A 22,741-nucleotide genomic window follows, 5' to 3' on the forward strand; every position below is an offset into this window, starting at 1 on the left:
CCTGGTTGTCTAGGTCTTAATTGAAAGGAAAAACCTGCAGACACTTGGCCCTCTGTGGAATAAGTTTGACACCCCTGCTGAACCCATAGACGGAGAGGTTTGAAATATTTGAGCAATTTCCTTTTTTTTTTTTTGCTTGCATTTAATTGCCCCTCCCTGTTGCACACAACAAGCTTTCATTCCACCGTCACAAGGGGATTTATGGCTGATTTCAGATGACATCTTCAACCCTGTTACTTTATTTGGCACTTACTATAGTCTTTTTTATTTAACCTCTTGAGATGAGATAAAAAAATATATAATATGAAGTCTGAACATTGCTCTTTATGACAGAATGTTAAAATTAGGTGAAATATACTTTCTAGTTTGTTTTTACCAAGTTACACTTCTCAAAAGGCACCGAATTGGTGGAATGACCCAGTTACATGCACACAATAAATGTGATTGTGGATAGATATAATATAATAGTTTGATTAAAACATTTACATGCTTTGCAAGAAGAAAAATGTCCCTAATAATTCTGTTTACATGGACACATCTGAAATCAGGCTACCTGATGGCACTCTGATAAATGCAGAACATTTCCAAATCAAAATAAACATTCTACCACGTTATTTTTAGTTAGTGTATTTGATTCTGAGTTCGAACCTATAAAGTCTGTATGTGTAAACTATTTCTTATTACCCCTTTTTCTCCCCAATTGGTAGTTACAGTCTTGTCCCATCGCTGCAACTCCTGTACGAGAGCCGTGCGTTCTCCGAAACACAACCCAACCGAGCCGCACTGCTGTCTTGACACAATGCTCACTTAACTCGGAAGCCAGCCGCACCAATGTGTCAGAGGAAACACTGTAAACCTGGTGACCGTATCAGCGTGCACTGCCCACCACAGGAGTCGCTAGTGCGCGATGGGACAAGAACATCTCTGCCGGCCAAACCCTCCCCTAACCTGGACGACGCTGGGCCAATTGTGCGCCGCCACAATGGCCGCGAACCAGGATCTCTAGTGGCACAGCTAGCACTGCCTTAGACCACTGCGCCACTCGGGAGGCCCATGTGAAAACTATTTCGAAGATGCATACATTCAATTGTTCCGAACTCACTCCACTCACGCTAACAAGGGAGGCTTGCGCTACCGGTGCTGACATATACGCAGATCAAATAAGGTGTTTATATGTCCTAATAATTTGAAAGTTTGCTTATTTCGATTTTGACCTTACGCCGATTAAGATAAGCAGAGTAAGGTGTTTACATGACTATTGCATAATCTGCCTACTGTCATAATCAGTTTAATATTGAGGTTTTACTGTGCATGTGCAGTAAACATACTCATTGTTTCTACTGCTGATTGCCGCTTTAAGTGTATTTTTGTACTCTGCTGCTACTTCAATATGGATCACTTAAACTGTGTGCACTATACCTATCCACCTTGAAAAGGCGAACTGCCAATTTGCCAGTTAATTTTCTGTTAAATCTATTTTTTAGATACTAATCTGCAAGTTATAAACAGCTTTAATATTTGTTATTCGGTGTTCATTTATTGAGTAGCACTTTCATTCAATCTCTAACTTTCTGACTCCCCCCCCCACAATTGTTTTAAATAAAAGGTAGTTATCTTCTTTTGTTCAAGTTTTTGTTGCCATGGTGACACGATTAAACTCACTCTAAAAAATGTATTAGCTGCACCTTACCACCGCCCCTTCCACTCGTGTGTACGTGCGTGATGCTCACCTGTCCTGGCCTTGAGCTCTCACATACAACGACTTCCTTGTCTGTTTTAATTTCAGGAGGGTTGTCATTCACATCCAACACCTGCACCGTGACTGAGACGTGGCTGAGGAGGCTGGGGTTGTCTGGAGAAAACATCAACACAAACACTCATGAATAATATTAAAACAGAAGTGAGAATATGTAGAGAAGTTAGGCAGGTCTGAAGCCGAAAAATTAAGGAAATTCACATGAGCACTACAAGGCCTTACCTCACCCATGCTCTACCAAAGTTTTCCAACACACATCTTTGACCTACAGATCTTAGTTTGATCACTCTTTTGTTGCTGAGAATTTTACTGCGCCACAGGAAATTAAAATGAGCTTTGTGATTTACATAAATTCACAAAAAAATGCACTAACACAGTTATATTAACAGTATTCCACCATTCATGAAAAGGGCAATTATTTGAAAATATATAGGTCCGTTACAATTTCTAAATACTTTCTATCTAGTTTTAGAAGTTCAAGAGTTGCCTGGAGTTTTTATTAAAATATAAAATAAACCCCCCACAAAAAAATATATATAACTATCCGGCCATAGTTTCCCCACCCCAGATATATATAGCATAAATCTTTGAACAAATACACTCACAAGGATGTAGAAGAAACACAAAGATATCTCGGCCCATATTCTTTAAGCATCTTGGAGTAGGAGTGCTGGACAGCAAATTCCCAATGTTAAATAAAAAACTATAAACACAGAGTGTTAAATCAACACTGAAAGTGTGAAATCTGTGGACAGAGCGGAACAGTGTTAAAGGTCCATAATACTCATTCTGAAAAGTACTTTCTCTCATGGCTAACTACAAGGAAGTTTGAAAAAACAGGCTGAGTGGGAAGGGAGCTTATATTCATAAGCTCACCTTGACTGAAAGCTCTTTGAAACACCTATTTCAAGCAACTTGGAAACAGTGAGCAGTGTTGCAATACATTTTACATTTGGTGATACATAAAGCAACTCAAACATTGTAATTGCATTAATGATATCACATTTGACATATCTCCTGTTTGGCATGTCTCTTGTGATGCAGTTAAAAGCAGAACTGATGTGTTGACTTGACAACTGCGTCTGAGTTTTGAATGACCCTTCCCCCCCTTTTGTTCCATGCTGGCTGAAGACCTAGCTAGCCAGTAACTAGCTAACACCAGACACAGATGAAAGGTGAAACATATACAGTGCCTTCGGAAAGTATTCAGACCCCTTGACTTTTTCCACATTTTGTTACGTAACAGCCTTTTTCTAAAATTGATTAAATTGTTTGTTTTCCCCCTCATCAATCTACATGCAATACCCCATAATGACAAAGCAAAAAAAGGTTTTTAGAAATTTGTGCAAATGTATACAAAACCCCCCCCGGAAATATCACATTTACATAAGTATTCAGACCCTTTACTCAGTACTTTGTTGAAGCACCTTTGACTGCGTTGCCTTGGCTGTGTGCTTAGAAGTTGGAAGGTGAATCTTCGCCCCAGTCTGAGGTCTTGAGCGCTCTAGAGCAGGTTTTCGTCAAGGATGTCTCTGTACTTTGCTCCGTTCATCTTTCCCTCGATCCTGACTAGTCTCCCAGTCCCTGCTGCTGAAAAACATCCCCACAGAGTGATGCTGCCACCACCATGCTTCACCGTAGGTTTCTTCCAGACGTGACGCTTGGCATTCAGGGCAAAGAATTCAATCTTGGTTTCATCAGACCAAAGAATCTTGTTTCTCATGGTCAGAGTCCTTTTGGCAAACTCCAAGCGGGCTGTCATGTGCCTTTTACTGAAGAGTGGCGTCCGTCTGGCCACTCTACCATCAAGGCCTGATTGGTGGAGTGCTGCATAGATGGTTGTCCTTCTGGAAGGTTCTCCCATCTCCACAGAGGAACTCTAGAGCTCTGTCAGAGCAACCTCATGGCTACCTGACCAAGGCCCTTCTCCCCCGATTGCTCAGTTTGGCCGGGCTGCCAGCTCTAGGAAGATTCTTGGTGGTTCCAAACTTCTTCCATTTAAGAATGATGATGGCCACTGTGTTCTTGGGGAACTTCAATGCTTCAGACATTTTTTCGTACCCTTCCCCAGATCTGTGCCTCGACACAATCCTGTCTCGGCGCTCCACGGACAATTCTTTCGACCTCATGGCTTGGTTTTTGCTCTGACTTGCACTATCAACTGTGGGACCTTATATAGACAGGTGTGTGCCTTTCCAAATCATGTCCAATCAATTGAAATTACCACAGGTGGACTCCAATCAAGTTGTAGAAACATCTCAAGGATGATCAATGGAAACAGGATGCCCTGAGCTATATTTCCAGTCTCATAGCAAAGGGTCAGAAAACGTATGTAAATAAGGTATTTTTATTTTTGGTAAAAACTCAACTCGTCATGCTTTGGGGCTGTTTTTCTGCAAAGGGACCAGGACGACTGATCCGTGTAAAGGAAAGAATGAATGGGGCCATGTATCGTGAGATTTTGAGTGAAAACCTCCTTCCATCAGCAAGGGCATTGAAGATGAAACGTTGCTGGGTCTTTCAGCATGACAATGATCCCAAACACACCGCCCGGGCAACGAAGGAGTGGCTTCGTAAGAAGCATTTCAAGGTCCTGGAGTGGCCTAGCCAGTCTCCAGATCTCAATCCCATAGAAAATCTTTGGAGGGAGTTGAAAGTCTGTGTTGCCCAGCGACAGCCCCAAAACATCACTGCTCTAGAGGAGATCTGCATGGAGGAATGGGCCAAAATACCAGCAACAGTGTGTGAAAACCTTGTGAAGACTTACAGAAAATGTTTGACCTGTGTCATTGCCAACAAAGGGTATATAACAAAGTATTGAGAAACTTTTGTTATTGACCAAATACATATTTTCCACCATAATTTGCAAAAAATTCATAAAAAATCCTACAATGTGATTTTCTGGAGAAAAAAAATCTCATTTTGTCTGTCATAGTTGACGTGTACCTATGATGAAAATTACAGGCCTCTCTCATCTTTTTAAGTGGGAGAACTTGCACAATTGGTGGCTGACTAAATACTTTTTTTCCCCACTGTATCTGGGGAAGGGTATAAACAATTTCAAATGTTGAAAGTTTCCAAGAGCATAGTGGTCTCCATCATTGGGAAATGTAAAAAGTATGGAACTACCCCAACTCTGCCGTCCGACCAAACTGAGCAACCGGGAAAGAAAGATGTTGGTCAGGGAGGTGACCAAGAACCCAATGACCATTAAGAGAACTACAGAGTTCCTTGGCTGAGATGGGAAAACCTGCCAGAAGGACAACAGTCTCTACACCAATCTGGGCTTCATGGGAGAGTGGCCAGAAGGAAGCAACTCCTGAGAAAAAGGCACATGACAGCACACCTGGAGTTTGCAGAAATGTACGTGAAAGACTGAGATCATAAGGCAAAAGATTCTGGGATCTGATGAGACAATGTAACTATTTGGCCTAAAGATTCCCACGGGGGGCCAGTATGAAAAATTTATGCACTCACTAATTGTAAGTCGCTCTGGATAAGAGCGTCTGCTAAATGACTAAAATGTCAGTTGGATCACTAAAAAGTAATGCAAAGCACTATGTCTGGAGAAAACCAGAATCAGCTCATCACCTGTCTAACACCATCCATACCGTGAAGCATGATAGTGGCAGCATCATGCTATAAGGACGCTTTTCAGTGGCAGGGACTGGGAGACTGCTAAGGATAGAGGGAACAATGAATGGAGCCAAATACCGATAAATACTTGATTAAAAACCTGCTGAAGAGTGCAAACGACCTTAGCTTGGGGTAAAGATTAACGTTCCAACAGGACAATGACCCAAAGCATACAGCCAAAGCAATGCTGGAATGGCTTTAGAACAAGAATGTGAAAGTCCATGAGTTGCCCAGCCAAAGCCCAGACTTGAATCCCAATGAAAATCTGTGGAAAGACTTGAAGATTGCTGTTCACTGCCATTCCCCCTCTAATTTAACAGAGCTTGAGAAAATCTGCAAGGAAGAATGGGAGAAAATTCCCAAATCCAGATGTTCAAAGCTGATTCAGACATACCCAAGACGACTGAAAGCTGTAATCACCGCCAAAGGTGCTTCTACAAAGTATTGACTAGGGGGTGTGAATACTTATGTAAAGGACATGTTTCTGTATTTAATTTTCAATAAATGTGAAATAAATTCTTAAACGTTTTCACTTTGTGATTATGGGGTATTGTGTGTACAGTGAGGGAAAAAAACATTTGATCCCATGCTGATTTTGTACGTTTGCCCACTGAAAAAGAAATGATTAGTCTATAACTTATTCCCCTCATTAAAATACACATCAATTTATAAAAAAAAATAGAAATCCTGCAGCGCCCACAAGGTCCCCCTGCTCAAGAAAGCACATATACAGGGCCGTCTGAAGTTTGCCAATGAACATCTGAATGATTCAGAGGAGAACTGGGTGAAAGTGTTGTGGTCAGATGAGACCAAAATCGAGCTCTTTGGCATCAACTCAACTCGCCGTGTTTGGAGGAGGAGGAATGCTGCCTATGACCCCAAGAACACCATCCCCACCGTCAAACATGGAGGTGGAAACATTATGCTTCGGGTGGGGGGTTTTCTGCTAAGGGGACAGGACAACTTCACCGCATCAAAGGGACGATGGACAGGGCCATGTACCGTCAAATCTTGGGTGAGAACCTCCTTCCCTCAGCCAGGTAATTGAAAATGGGTCGTGGATGGGTATTCCAGCATTATAATGACCCAAAACTCACGGCCAAGGCAACAAAGGAGTGGCTCAAGAAGAAGCACATTAAGGTCCTGGAGTGGCCTAGCCAGTCTCCAGACCTTAATCCCATAGAAAATATGTGGAGGGAACTGAATGTTCGAGTTGCCAAACGTCAGCCTCGAAACCTTTATGACTTGGAGAAGATCTGCAAAAAGGAGTGGGACAAAATCCCTCCTGAGATGTGTGCAAACCTGGTGGCCAACTACAAGAAACGTCTGACCTCTGTGATTGCCAGCAAGGGTTTTGCCACCAAGTACTAAGTCATGTTTTGCAGAGGGGTCAAATACTTATTTCCCTCATAAAAATGCAAATCAATTTATAACATTTTTTACATGCGTTTTTCTGGATCTTTTTTTTGTTATTCTGTCTCTCACTGTTCAAATAAACCTACCATTAAAATTATAGACTGGTCATGTCTTTGTCAGTGGGCAAACGTACAAAATCAGCAGGTGATCAAATACTTTTTTCCCTCACTGTAGATAGGTGAGGAAAAAGTCAATTTAATCCATTTTTAATTCAGGCTGTAACAAAATATGGAATAAGTCAAGGGGTATTAATATGTACTTTCTGAAGGTACTGTATAATAAAAAAAAATGATGTTAACATATTCGCTTAAGATCTCACTTGGTGCAGTCCGTAGGACTGCAAATGGGTGACTGCAACAACCATGTCTCTGTCACTTACAAATACAGTCTTTGGTGGTAATTCTACAATTTATTCTAAAGGCACTCTGGGGAAATATTTGAATAAGGCTTTACACTATGCCAGGTGTCAAACTCATTCCACGGAGGGCCGAGTGTGCGGGTTTTCGCTCCCACCTTGTTTAAATTTTATTTGACCTTCATTTAATTAGGCAAGTCAGTTAAGAACAAATTGTTATTTACAATGACTGCCTACACCGGCAAAACCCAGACGACGCTGGGCGAATTATGCGCCACCCTATGGGACTCCCAATCACGGCCGGTTGTGATAAAGCCTGGAATCGAACCAGGGGGTCTGTAGTGACACCTCAAGCACTGAGATGCAGTGCCTTAGACCGCTGCGCCACTTGTACTTGATTGATGATTTAAACGGTCACTAATTAGTAAGGAATTCCTCACACCTGGTTGTCTAGGGCTTTATTGAAAATGAAAAACCAAAAACCTGCAGACACTAGGCCGTCCATGGAATGAGTTTGACACCCCTGCACTAAGCAGTGTGTTAATTTAACATTGTTCCCATATGTATATACCGACAACGATGAGACAGCATATAGGGAGGAGGTCAGAGACCTGGCCGTGTGGTGCCAGGATAACAACCTCTCCCTCAACGTGACCAAGACAAAGGAGATGATTGTGGACTACAGGAAAAAAAAGAGGACTGAGCACGCCCCCATTCTCATCGACGGGGCTGTAGTGGAAAAGGTTGAGAGCTTCAAGATCCTTGGTGTCCACATCACCAATGAACTATCATGGTCCAAACACACCAAGACAGTCGTGAAGAGGGCACGACAAAGCCTATTCCCCCTCAGGAGACTGAAAAGATTTGGCATGGGTCCTCAGATCCTCAAAAAGTTCTACAGCTGCACCATCGAGAGCATCCTGACTGGTTGCATCACTGCCTGATATGGCAACTGCTCGGCCTCCGACCGCAAGGCACTACAGAGGGTAGTGCGTACGGCCCAGTACATCTCTGGGGCCAAGCTTCCATCCTGGACCTCTATATCAGGCGGTGTCAGAGGAAGGCCCTCAAAATTGTCAAAGACTCCAGCCACCCTAGTCATAGACTGTTCTCTCAGCTACCGCACGGCAAGCTAGGTCCAAAAGGCTTCTCAACAGCTTCTACCCCCAAGCCATAAGACTCCTGAACAGCTAATCATGGCTACCGGGACTACTTGCACTGCACCCCCACCCCCACCCCCACCCCATCTTTTTACGCTGCTACTACTCTGTTAATTATTTATGCATAGTCACTTTAACTCTACCCACATGTACAAATTACCTCAACTAGCCGGTGTCCCCGCACATTGACTCTGCACCGGTACCCCCCTGTATATAGCCTCCCTACGGTTATTTTATTTTACTTCTGCTCTTTTTATCTCACCACTTTTTTGTTGTTGTTTTATTGTACTTTTTTATAAAAAAATAAATGCATTGTTGGTTAAGGGCTGTAAGTAAGCATTTCACGGTAATGTCTACACCTGTTGTATTCGGTGCATGTGACAAGTAACATTTGATTTGATTTGATATATGGGTCCACAGACTCCACACTTTCAGTGTTGATTTAACACTGTGTTATTTATTTAACACTGGATAATTTGCTGTGTGATCTAGGATCAGGTTTCCCCCTGTCCTGTTCACATTGGCTAATTGTATTCATTAAGATCTTAAAAGCAAAACTGATCCAATATCAGTACTCATACTCTGAGTCACTTTATGAATCCTTAAGTAAAGATAACACAAACTGATCAATTGGTATCCGATGCATCTTACTTTGCACACCAAGGACACATTTTGTGTCTTTAAAATTGACTTGTATCACTATGTTTCTATATTAGATTTTCTAATAAACCAAAAAACTAAACTATTCAGCAAGACAATCTAGGAGTAGGAGAAGATGAGGCCAAGAAACACTAAAAACAACATATGTTGTTTTAGTTAATTTAGCTTGTTGTGGGTGATGGATAATTTGGTCCCCACGCTTGCATAGGTGATTATTCAGCATATCAGAATAAGGGCCCAGTCTACTAAACCATGTGCGACTGTCTGTTCATTTGTAAAAGTACCATTCTCTCTGGCTGACAAATAACAGCTCTGATGCCCGTCTGTATTTCGCTGATGCATTCAAGGGAAAACTCAATGTATTTACGCAAATACTGTATACTGAACAAAAATATAACACAACATGTAATGTGTTGGTCCCATGTTTCATTAGCTGAAATATAAAGTCCCAGACATTTTTCGAACGCACAAAAAGCTTACTTCTCTAAAATGTTGTGCACATGGTTTTGACCTGACTGCAGTTCGGTGTCGTAAACCGACTTCAGTGGGCAAATTCTCACCTTCACGGATTAATCCAGGTTTCAAATGAGCTGGGCAGATGGCAGATAGCGTGTATGGCATCGTGTGGGCGAACGGTTTGCTGATGTCAACGTTGTGAATAGGGTGCCCAATGGGGGCGGTGGGGTTATAGTATGGGCAGGCATAAGCTACAGACAACGAACACAATTGCATTTTATCAATGGCAATTTGAATGCACAGAGATGCCGTGACGAGATCCTGAGGCCCATTGTCGTGCCATTCATCCGCTGCCATCACCTCATGTTTCACCATGATAATGCACGGCCCCATGTCGCAAGGATCTGTACACAATTCCTGGAAGCTGAAAATGTCCCAGTTCTTCCATGGCCTGCACACTCACCAGACATGTCACCCATTGAGCATGTTTGGGATGCTCTGGATAGATGTGTACGACAGTGTGTTCCAGTTCCCGCCAATATCCAGCCACTTCACACAGCCATTGAAGAGGAGTGGGACAACATTCGACAATCAACTGCCTGATCAACTTTATGCGAAGGAGATTTGTGGCGCTGCATGAGACAAATGGTGGTCACACCAGATACTGACTGGTTTTCTGATCCACGCCCCTTCCTTTTTTTTTTAAGGTATCTGTGACCAACAGATGCATGTCTGTATTCCCAGTCATGTGAAATCCATAGATTAGGGCCTTAAATTGACTCATTTCCTTATATGAACTGTAACTCAGTAAAATCTTTGAAATTTTTGCATGTTGCGTTTATGTTTTTGTTCAGTGTACATGTAATGTATATTAAGTGCTCAATTTACTGAAACAGTTATTGATAAAACAGCTTATCAAAGTCACTCGAGGTGATACAAGATAGCACTTGTATGTCTTTCTCTATTGCTCGGCATCATGTTGAGATGTTCATGCCTAGAGAATTTTCTATCTGCAATAGTGACACATTATCCCTTTTTTAAATGTTATGATTACTGCAGTATATCATATGGCAATACTCGTACTCTGAATTTACAATCTGGAGAAAAAGCTATAAAGCACGGTATATTCTCCACTTTATACCAGTTTCCCAGACAGAGATTAGGCCTAGCCCTAGACTAAAAAACACTTTCAATGCATGGAAATAAACCATTGAGAATACATGCAATAAACAGACCAATGGAACGCAGAACGTGGGGTATAGAATGAGGACACCATCATTGGCGCCCATTAAAAAAATTGGATCTAACAAAGTGGATATTCGTCAAATCCGTCATGATTTACAGTATGTGTTCTAACAGACCCACAATGTGGATACAAAAATCAGATTTTGATATATTTGTCTATTTTCACTGCAGAATGTAGAAGTTGTCATTTTCGGCTTTAGAAAAATATCTGGTGAATGCTAACTCCCGTTTGCATAAGCTGGTAGCATAACACTAACAAATTGCTGTAAATTTACAGCAAAACTTGTGTGGGTTAGCTACTGTAATTCTATATTACAGTCCTGTAAAGAGCAATGCATTATGGGGGTTCAATGGCATTGTGCTACACTGCTGTAAAATTACAGCAATTACAGCAAATACAGTAAAGTGCAATGTTGTGGGCAGCAAAATAATCTCTGGCTCATTAACATATTTTGAGCATCCATTAGTGAGAATGCTGTACCCCACAGAATACATTTACTGGAATTCTGTACCAACCCAAATAATACAGTACCATACTGTATTTTTGGACTGTAGAAACATTTTCTGGTAAATCTACAGTCATTTACTGACTACTGTGCTATCAGTAATTCAGTACCACCCCACAGCCTTTTGTGGGTGCATGGTATTTTTGTTAAAGTTCTCAAATTAACACTGAGGTGTGCTTTATAAGAGGCTGTACTAGTTCCACCTGTTAGAGTGCTATACCAATTGAAGTGATATGTGGTAGTAGTTCCCTAGCAATTAAATGTATATAGGGAACAGATCAGAGTGCCAGCAAGTCGCAAACCTTTAATGGGGGAGTGTTTAGGCATGTCCTTTTGATCTATTTCGCCCTGTATTCACTGCCAGTTTGGAAGCCTTTGTTTAGGCCTCAAGAAGTGCAAGTGATATAAACACACCAAATATTTATTGGTACGCTGTAAAATATAATTACATATTCACTTTTAACAATTGCTGTAGTTTTATTAAAATGTAATTGAACAAAGTACTGTTATGCTGTATATTTATTGCAGCATTCTGTAAATTATGGTCCATTGTGGAACATTTTGTGAGAGAATCGCTGGCTCACTAATATATTTTGAGGCGTGCCTGTAAGTGGCTATATTTGATGCACCCGTTAGTGAGAATGCAGAACCAATTTAACTGATTTGTGGTAGTAATGCCCTAACAATTTAATATATATAGGACATAGATCAGAGTGACAGTGGGTCTTAAACCTTTAATGGGTGAAGATTAAGTCATGTCCATTTGAACGGTTATGCCCTGTGGCCAGTTTGGAAGCCTTTGTTAAGGCATCTAGTACTGCAAGTGACATAAAACACAAAATATTCATAACTATGCTGTGATATACAAATAACTAGCAGCCAACCTGCTTGCACTAATCCCATGTAATAACAGTAAAATGCCAACATGATTACAGTAGCATTTACTTTCTTACAGTATAGTAGGCTAATTTTTGTGTCATTGCTTTGCATTTTCCAGTAACTTACTGAAAGCTGGTGGCAAGTTACTGTGAATATTACAGTAACGTCATTTGCACTAGCCAGAGATGGGCAAAGATACATTCAAAAGGTATCTTGTTAGAAATACCGGATATGTTGAAGACCAATGTATCCTTAATCCGTGCGTCAATATAAGTAACATAATAAAAAATCCCCATCAAAATCCGTCAGGTTAAGCTAGAGATATTTTTTGCATGTGCTGCGTCTCAATCCACCGCATCTGCCTATGTTGGCCTTCCGTATCTGCGGTAGAAGGTGGCCGAGCTACAGCAGCCTTCTCACTACTTCTGTAGCGTCCGAATGGTTTGGCCTACAAAACTATTATGAGAGACGTTTTGATCTACGACCCCCACAAGTGTCACGGGACTCGTCTGAAGTCAGTAACGCTGATGTGCCAATTTCTGTCTGTAGCGTCCGAACCGTTTTAGCTACAAACTAATATGTATGACGGGACTTGTGACTCGTCTGAAGGTAACCCATACAAACAAATGGAAAAATAAGGGTTTAAATATGTGTCCAAAAACACAAATATTTCCAGAGCTTTTTTGTATCTCCTAGATATAGGACAGACACGTCAAAACCTTATTCCTTATGATACATTTTTCTACTGTCTTTTTTTGCCATTTATGAATGTGTTATTCAATGCGTTTCTATGGGCTATAGTAGTAAAGGCCAAATTATTTTTTTATACCTAAAGGGGTCCTAAAATTCCAAATCAAATAGCTAAACGGTCCATGTTATGGCCATCTTAAAACAATTCCCTATGTTAGCTTAGTAACGATAGTCTCCCGTACTCCCAGGCTGCTGGCTTGTTGCAGGATCAGATTGGGCCAAAGTAGTGGAACAGTGATGAGGTTTTAATGGGTGTAGGGTTAGTTGGTAGGGCAATTTTTTCACAAAGTGTAATGAATTCATACTACAGAATAGTAGGCTGATACACAGCCAATACAGTAGGTGGCGGCATGCACCTATGACATTTGTTTGCGGACCGCCATAATAAAGAAGAAGAAGAGCGGTCACTGAATTGTTTGATGAGCATAAACTATGTAAACCATATGCCATGGCCGTCTCAGTCACCAGTTCTCAACCCAATTGAACACTTATGGTAGATTCTGGAGAAGCGTCTGACAGAGTTTTCCACCACCATCAACAAAATATAAAATTATTGAATTTCTCATGGAAGAATGGTGTCACATCCCTCCAATAGTGTTCCAGATACTTGTACAATCTATGCCAAGGCACATTGAAGCTGTTCTGGCTCCTGGTGGCCCAACGCCCTATTAAGACACTTTATGTTGGTGTTTCCTTTATTTTGGCAGTTACCTGTAGATATCATCAGGATAAGTGCATCATCACCCCTTTGCAATGTGATGTCGGAGACTTTGATACCATTCTGATACTGAAGTAGTGCAGTTAGAATGCTATGCTGTTAGATAGAATAATGATATAAAGTATTCTAAATACTTGTATCATAAAGACCTTGTTGATATAGTGACATCTTCTTGACATGTATATCATGTGGGTTTGTATGAGACATACTTAGTTCAATCTCAAGTATACACAATCCCTTACAAAAAATGATTTGTTGCGGCAAACTTCCCGTAAGTTTGTGGCAAATTTACTGCAAACTAAATAGTGTGCCACAAAATGTTGCCAGAAGTTTGAAAATGTTTGCCACTATTGGTGAATTTGCAGCAAAACATTGGCAACAATAACATTTATTGCCACTAGTGGCAAACAGTGCGCCAGAGGTTTTTGTCTGGCAAACAATTCTCTCAAGATTCTATTTGAATCTGTGGCAAACTTGTGGCAACAATATTTATTGCCAGTAGTGGAAAACAGTTTACCAGAAGCCATTTCTGGTGAACACATGAGTTCCAAGACCAGTAACCGTTGACGACCAGTCAGGGGGAGAAGAAAAATCTGTTGGAAAAGGGAAACCAAGCTATCTAAGTTACCCACTGAAGTTGTCCGGTGAGTGTCTTACCTATTAATTAAACTTCCTAATAAACTTAAATTGTGTTAGCCAATTAATGCCTGGTTAGCAATGTCATGTTTTATAGGATAGATTGAAACTGATATAGCAAAACAATCTGTCAGCACCAATGACTGTCTAGTTAGCTAGCTAGTGTCTAGAGCTTAGCTACTGGGCGGCAGGTAGCCTAGTAGTTAAGAGTGGTGGGCCAGTAACTGAAAGGTTACTGGTTTGAATCCCTGAGCCGACTAGCTGACGAATCTGCCGATGTGCCCTTGAGCAAGGCGCTGAACCCTAGTTGCTCTGGATAAGAGCCTCTACTAAAATATAGCTAATGTTAGCGAAAAAGTTTTCAGTAATAGTTTTCAGTATCCTAATGTTTTTATTTTGTGGTTTGTAAATTTTTCAGTGCATGCATTACAATGCAAGTGGAACAAACTATATTTATGAGAAGAGTGAAGGGCATTGATGACCAGAATTTGATAAATAAAGCATACATATTTTAATTGTGAGTGAGTGTGCCCCTATTCCTTCTAATTGACCAATAACATCAATAATAATAATGGTTTAATTGTTCAATCTGAGACGGAGCCTTTGTCAATCACCTGCTTTAACAGCAGTGAGCCTGAAGTGCTTAATTCTGTGGACGGGATATAAACAAATTGAAAGCTGTTTTAAAGGAATTTTTTCAACACTTGAGGAGCAATCTTGCACATATTCATGACTCATGCATAATTATATACTTTTAAAGGCCAAAATAGTGTGATAATTGTACAAATGTTTCATTAAATGTGCTATGAATAGACTGTTAAAAGCTTTGGCAAAACAACATCTCTATAGTTGTGCTTTTAATAACAGAACAGCATTTTGGAAAAGATAACAGAAATGACACATTAGAGAACCAGAATGGAATTGCTTTATAATAGGTTATAAAACACAATCATTAATGGATCATGTGGCTACGTCCCAAATGGCACCCTATTCATTTAGTGCACTACTTTTGACCAGAGCCCAGAGCCCTGTGGAATAGTGTGCCATTTGGGTCACACACTGTGACACATCAACCCCACAGCAGTGATGTCAACAACTTCATAAGTCAGGCATTTAGCGCTCAATCACCTCCTTCAAACCCCAACGAATCCCCTCATTTCAAATTCAACAGTGACATACATACCAATTCATATTGAATCATCTCCAAATCTGATCAAATGCAACCATCTAGGCCTATACCTCAATACCATCAGTAAATCATCGTTTGTGAAAAGTCTATAGGGAAGTTTAATAGCTTTGATGAGGTCAGAACAAGAACATATAAATGGATTGACCCTTCTCAAACCTCTATACGGTGGATTTTATATTTTAAGTTGGAAGATTCCCCTACCCCTTAGAAACACGCACACACACAGGCATGTATGCACACACGCACAGACACACACATACACAGACACACACCCTGCTGCAGTATGAATGGAAACCCTGGGTACCTACCAACCTCTGAGGCCATCACAGTAATGTTGTGCCACGGCATGTCCTCCCGGTCCAGACTCTGGGTAGTCTTTATAACTCCGCTGTCCATGTCGATGTTAAAATACTTATCTCCGTGTTCACTGCGGTCGATGAAATACCTATTTTGAGGAAAGAGAGGATAGTTTAAAAACACATGAATTCCGCTTCTGCACAGTCTAATACAAATGTCATGCACACCTGAGGAAATGGGAAATGCATCATGATGCAATAACAAATTACCCTTGAAGGGTTGATGTCAAATGTATGCCTGTGTGCCATGGAGTCTACGGTCCACTCACAGTGCAGTGAGTTTGTTGCGTCCCAAATTGCACCCTATTCCCTATTTAGTGCACTACTTTTGACTAGGGCCCATAGGACTATAAACACTATAAACGGAGACCAGGACCCATAGGACTGCGTCAATCTAAGTAACATAATAAAAAATATCCCCATCAAAATCTGTCAGTTTAAGCTACAGATAGATGTCTGTTTTTTGCATGGGCTGCGTCTCAATATGCCTATGTCGGCCTTTAGCATCTGTGGTTGAAGATGGCCGAGCTACAGCGGTGCAGTGATGTAAAGCACTTACGTATACTTTAAAGTACTATTTAAGTATCTGTACTTTACTATTGATATTTTTTCAAATTTTACTTTTACTCCACTACATCCCTAAATAAAATAAATAATGTACTTTGTACTCCATACATTTTCCCTGATTCCCAAATGTACTCATTACATTTTAAAATGCTTAAAAGGACAGGAAAATGGTCCAAATCACGCACTTATGAAGAGAACATCCCTGGTCATCCCTACTGCCTCTGATCTGGCAGACTCAGTGTGCCCCTGACAATCCGTAAATAAAAGAAAAACAAGAAAATCATTCCATCTGGTTTGCCTAATATAAGGATTTTGAAATTATTTATACTTTTATCTTTTAATACTTAAGTATATTTAAATGCTTTTAGACTTTTACTCATGTAGTATTTTACTGGGTGACTTTCGCTTTTACTTGAGTCATGTTCTATTAAGGTATCTTTACTTTTACTCAAGTATGACGAATGGCTACTTTTTCCCACCACTGCAGCAGTGTTTGTCAGACCTTCTCATTAAAACGTCTGTAGCGTCCGAACGGTTTGGCCTAAAAACTAATATGACCACTCTAAGCTTTCCGTTTTGCGCTTCAACCCCCACGGGACTCGTCTGAAGGTAACCTATACAAATGAATTATATTATGGAGGTAGTTTTGTGGCAACAAAAATCTGGGGTTAAATGTGTCCAAAAAACTTAAATATTTCCTGAGCTTTCTCATATCTCTTAGATATAGGACAGACACTTCAAAACCTTATCCATTATGATTTATTTTTTGCGATTTATGAATATGTTATTCAATGCGTTTCTATCGGCTATAGTAGTTTGACATTTTATTCATTTTGCAGACGCTCTCCAGAGTGACTTACAGTAGTGAGTGCATACATTTTCATACCTATTTCGTAGTAAAGGCCAAATTAAATATTTTATCAAATTATATATATTTTTTATATATATACTTAAAGGGGTCCTAAAATGTAAAATCAAATAGCTAAATAATCCATGTTAAGACCATCTTAAAACAATTCCATATGTTTGTCTACATTCAGCTGGTTTCCTTATGATTGTTATTATGTATAAAATGAAAACTGAATGTGTGGTTGGTCTAATTCAGTCTTGGTTCTTAGAACTAATATACATAGGCAATTTTCAATTGGCATGGAAAGAAAGCAGTAATTGCGAGATGGAGAGAGGGGAAAAACAATAAAGCAAAGGATTGCATTCATTTGCCATAATGAATTAATTATCGGAAGCGTAGCTTGCTTACAAGTGTAGAAGGCACTCTCGGCAGAAATGCTGTCATGGTTTATTAAATGCTCATGCTTACGAGTGCTCAATGACTTCTTGATGGAAAGAGGGATTTTACCAGCAAGATTCAAGTGTTTGGTGATTACTTCAGAGGAATTAAAAACAGCATGGGCGTTTGTATGACCATGTGACTCCATTAAACATGTCTAAATAGTTACATGTTTTTAAGGGTGATATTTTGACAGCACAAATGCCTAAACACAACCTCATATTACATAAATTGCTTGGTGTGGTGGGGTTTGCATCAATCTATATGGTAACTGAATACGATGGCAACAAAAGTTACTCTCCTGGTAAACTGAAATTCTCCAACAAAGATTTGGCTGCCAATTATTCAAATCTCAGTGTCCTGAGATGGACGACATTCACTAATGGCTTTTATTCCTTATAGGAATCAAGTGTTTAGGTCAAGTAAGTCCAGGATTGGGCAGGTTACTTTATAAATGTAATCCGTTACAGGTTCTAGTTACCTGTCCAAAATTGTAATCAGTAACGTAACTTTTGGATTACCAACTCAGTAATGTAAATGGATTACTTTCAGTTACTTTCGGATTGCTTTCCCCTTAGAGATTCTCTAGTACTTTTGTATACTTTTTAGCCAGTTCTTAAAGTAGCGCTCACGAGACAAAGGTGGTCCCCAAAAATTGCCTACTACCTCATATGTGCACCACGTCATTGTTCTCTCTCTCTCGCTCTCTGCTGTGTGTGCATCTTATTAGCTGTCACTCAAATGGTGAGGAGCTGAAGCTCATTGGCTAGAACTCGAATTGCTAGGGGGCTGGTCCACGTGCGGGAAAATGGTGCCACACAGCTTCCAGTAAACAGTTGCTTTCAAAATAGGGATTTTGTGACTAAATGAGGTAAGACAGTAATTCTGCTCATACAGTTGAAGTTGGAAGTTTACATACACTTAGGTTGGAGTCATTAAAACTTGTTTATCAACCACTAGTTTTTTCGTATTCAGATAACTCCCCAACCATAGGGCTTTATTAAACAGATGTTAGTACTATTACAGAAGACCATTCACAGTGCACTATAAGTATGACACAGGTTATTACTCTCTGTAACTGTTATGGAGATGCCAGAGACCTCTCATCATGGAGGTGTCAGATCAGACAGCACCTTGGTCCTCAGAGGGACTTGAAGACGTTGCCATGATGATGAGGACTCACCACCTTGTTTGGCGATTAAAATGTGTCAATAACAAAGGGACCTGAAACAGTCTTAACAATTCAAACTACTGGCCTTATTTCCTCGTATCTTGAAGGAACATAAATGATACATGAGGCAAAAGCAGCATCAGCGATCAAAGAGGGAGAGAGAGACTGCTATTTGTCCCCAACAGCCAACCACCAACTCAAGGAATATTATTTTGTGGCATTTTTCTTTTTCTCAGTTCAAATGGATTTCATCCAAACATTTCCCATGGTCTCTTCCTGTCTGGTGGTGAACAGTGAGACAGAGAGCTCTAAGAATTAGATGAGGGGGAGGACCCTTTCATATGTAGATTTCCTTTTGTTTACCACCAATCCCTTTCAAATATCTTAAGCCTTATGTTGAATCAGTTTATTTAAAAAATGTCAGACTCCGTCAGCATCTCTATCACTCCTTGAAAATGTATTATAGATACATTTTTCTTCATAAAGGGTCTGGCTGACTGAGCTAGCCAGCTTGTCTTTTGCAGACATGACCGGAAAGAGATATGGCCACAATAACAGTTGAGGAATTCCCTAAACCCCTTATGTACAGTGTGGTGTTTCACCAAACCAAGATCTTATATCATGTAATAGGGAGTATTAGATCGCAATCTATTGGTGTATGGGTAATATACTGTATCTGATATGAGGTTATGTCGCAACTCCCTCTTTATTTCTTGGAATGTGAAAATGAATACATGGTTTGTATAGACTGAATGGCCCTAAGCTTTTAGACATGATACTGGGAGCCCATGCCATGCAAACTAGGAAAGATGATTCCTATTAGGACACTTGAAGGGTTGTAGGTTTATTAAAATCATTGTAATATTACCATGTCTTTGCACATAGGTGTACATGCATATTATGTGTTGTCTAGTAGAGCCCATTTGCTGCTATTTAATTTATACTCAAAACAAAACATTTGCATGACCAGACTGAAGAATCATGTTTGAACACATAACGAGGAGTGGACACATGATTAACCTAGTTCTGGATCCTGTACTACCCAGGTTTGGGATGAGGTGATGCAGACAGACAATAGCCTTTTTTTATTGTAGCCTGTCAACTATGTGTCTGTCTATCCCTGTTCTCTCCTCTCTGCACAGGCCATACAAACGCTTCACACCACGTGGCTGTTGCCACTCTAATCTGGTGGTCCCTGCACGCACCTCTGGAACTGCCGTTCTGCGGCCAGCAAGGCAGAGTTAATCTCAGCCTATGCTACCTTCCAGTCCCTCGACTTCTTGGCGCTGACGGAAACATGGATTACCACAGAAAACACTGCTACTCCTACTGCTCTTTCCTCGTCTAACCATGTGTTCTTGCATACCCCGAGAGCATCTGGTCAGCGCGGCGGTGGCACAGGAATCTTCATCTCTCCCAAGTGGACATTCTCTCTTTTTCCCCTGACCCATCTGTCTATCTCCTCATTTGAATTCCATGCTGTCACAGTCACTAGCCCATTCAAGCTTAACATCCTTGTCATTTATCGCCCTCCAGGTTCCCTTGGAGAGTTCATCAATGATCTTGACACCTTGATAAGTTCCTTTCCTGAGGATGGCTCACCCCTTACAGTTCTGGGTGACTTTAACCTCCCTACGTCTGCCTTTGACTCATTTCTCTCTGCCTCCTTCTTTCCACTCCTTTCCTCTTTTGACCTCATTCTCTCACCATCCCCCCCTACTCACAAGGCAGGCAATACGCTTGACCTCATCTTTACTAGATGCTGTTCTTCTACTAATCTCACTGCAACTCCCCTCCAAGTCTCCGACCACTACTTTGTATCCTTTTCTCTCTCGCTCTCCTCCAACACTACTCACTCTGCCCCTACTCAGATGGTAATGTGCCGTCGCAACCTTCACTCTCTCTCTCCCGCTACTCTCTCCTCTTCCATCCTATCATCTCTTCCCTCTGCTAAATCCTTCTCCCTCCGATCTCCTGATTCTGCCTCCTCAACCCTCCTCTCCTCCTTTTCTGCATCTTTTGACTCTCTATGTCCCCTATCCTCCCGGCCGGCTCGGTCCTCCCCTCCTGCTCCGTGGCTTGACGACTCATTGTGAGCTCACAGAAGAGGGCTCCGGGGAGCCGAGCGGAAATGGAGGAAAACTAGACTCCCTGCGGACCTGTCATCTTTTCACTCCCTCCTCTCTACATTCTCTTCCTCTGTTTCCGCTGCCAAAGCCACTTTCTACCACCTAAATTTCAAGCCTCTGCCTCTAACCCTAGGAAGCTCTTTGCCACCTTCTCCTCCCTGCTGAATCCTCCTCCTCCTCCCCTCCCTCCTCCCTCTCTGTGGATGACTTCGTCAACCATTTTGAAAAGAAGGTTGACGACATCCGATCCTTATTTACTAAGTCAAATGACACCGCTGGTCCTGCTCACACTGCCCTACCCTATGCTTTGACTTCTTTCTCCCCTCTCTCCAGATGAAATCTTGTGACTTGTGACGGCCGGCCACCCAACAACCTGCCCGCTTGAGTCTAGTTTTCCTCCATTTCCGCTCGGCTGCCCGGAGCCCTCTTCTGTGAGCTCGCAATGAGTCGTCAAGCCACGGAGCAGGAGGGGAGGACCGAGCCGGCCGGGAGGATAGGGGACATAGAGAGTCAAAAGATGCAGAAAGGGAGGAGAGGAGGGTTGAGGAGGCAGAATCAGGAGATCAGAGGGAGAACGATTTAGCAGAGGGAAGAGATGATAGGATGGAAGAGGAGAGAGTAGCGGGAGAGAGAGAGTGAAGGTTGCGACGGCACATTACCATCTGAGTAGGGGCAGAGTGAGTAGTGTTGGAGGAGAGCGAGAGAGAAAAGGATACAAAGTAGTGACCATTTCCTGAGACCTTCTCCCTTGCCTCACCTCGCTCATCAACTCATCCTTGACCGCTGGCCATGTCCTTTCCGTCTTCAAGAGAGCGAGAGAGCACCCCTCCTCAAAAAACCTACACTCGATCCCTCCGATGTCAACAACTACAGACCAGTATCCCTTCTTTCTTTTCTCTCCAAAACTCTTGAGCGTGCTGTCTCTAGCCAACTCTTCTGCTATCTCTCTCAGAATGACCTTCTTGATCCAAACCAGTCAGGTTTCAAGACTGGTCATTCAACTGAGACTGCTCTTCTCTGTGTCATGGAGGCTCTCCGCACTGCTAAAGCTAACTCTCTCTCCTCTGCTCTTATCCTTCTAGACCTATGCCTTTGATACTGTGAACCATCAGATCCTCCTGTCCACCCTCTCCGAGTTGGGCATCTCCGGCGCTGCTCACTCTTGGATTGCGTCCTACCTGACATGTCGCTCCTACCAGGTGGCGTGGCGAGAATCTGTCTCCGCACCATGTGCTCTCATCACTGGTGTCCCCCAGGGCTCAGTTCTAGGCCCTCTCCTATTCTCTCTATATACCAAGTCACTTGGCTCTGTCATATACTCACATGGTCTCTCCTATCATTGCTACGCAGACGACACACAATTAATTTTCTCCTTTCCCCCTTCTGATAACCAGGTGGCGAATCGCATCTCTGCATGTCTGGCAGACATATCAGTGTGGATGTCGGATCACCACCTCAAGCTGAATCTTGGCAAGATGGAGCTGCTCTTCCTCCCGGGGAAGGACTGCCCGCTCCATGATCTCGCCATCACGGTTGACAACTCCATTGTGTCCTCCTCCCAGAGTGCAAAGAACCTTGGCGTGACCCTGTCGTTCTCCGCTAACATCAAAGCGTTGACCCGATCCTGCAGGTTCATGCTCTACAACATTCGCAGAGTATGACCCTACCTTACACAGAAAGTGGCACAGGTCCTAATCCAGGCACTTGTCATCTCCCGTCTGGATTACTGCAACTCGCTGTTGGCTGGGCTCCCTGCCTGTGCTATTAAACCCCTACAATTTATCCAGAACGCTGCAGCCCGTCTGGTGTTCGACCTTCCCAAGTTCTCCCATGTTACCCCGCTCCTCCACACACACCACTGGCTTCCA

The 22,741-nt window shown here is 41.8% G+C and overlaps 1 protein-coding gene across 1 annotated transcript in view; it reads right to left on the reverse strand.

Annotated features, from left to right (window-relative positions):
• LOC311108905 (cadherin-18-like) overlaps nt 1-22,741 on the reverse strand; it is a gene marked incomplete at both ends in the record, with an annotated part of 152,120 nt that overhangs the window by 21,340 nt on the left and 108,039 nt on the right. Inside the window, 2 exons of the mRNA XM_084151696.1 lie at nt 1,731-1,852; nt 15,671-15,807. Coding sequence (XP_084007822.1) covers nt 1,731-1,852; nt 15,671-15,807 — 259 coding nt within the window. The remainder of the gene's footprint in view (nt 1-1,730; nt 1,853-15,670; nt 15,808-22,741) is intronic.

This window comes from Coregonus lavaretus, assembly GCF_964263955.1.
Source record: "Coregonus lavaretus genome assembly, chromosome: 34".
NCBI lineage: Eukaryota > Metazoa > Chordata > Actinopteri > Salmoniformes > Salmonidae > Coregonus > Coregonus lavaretus.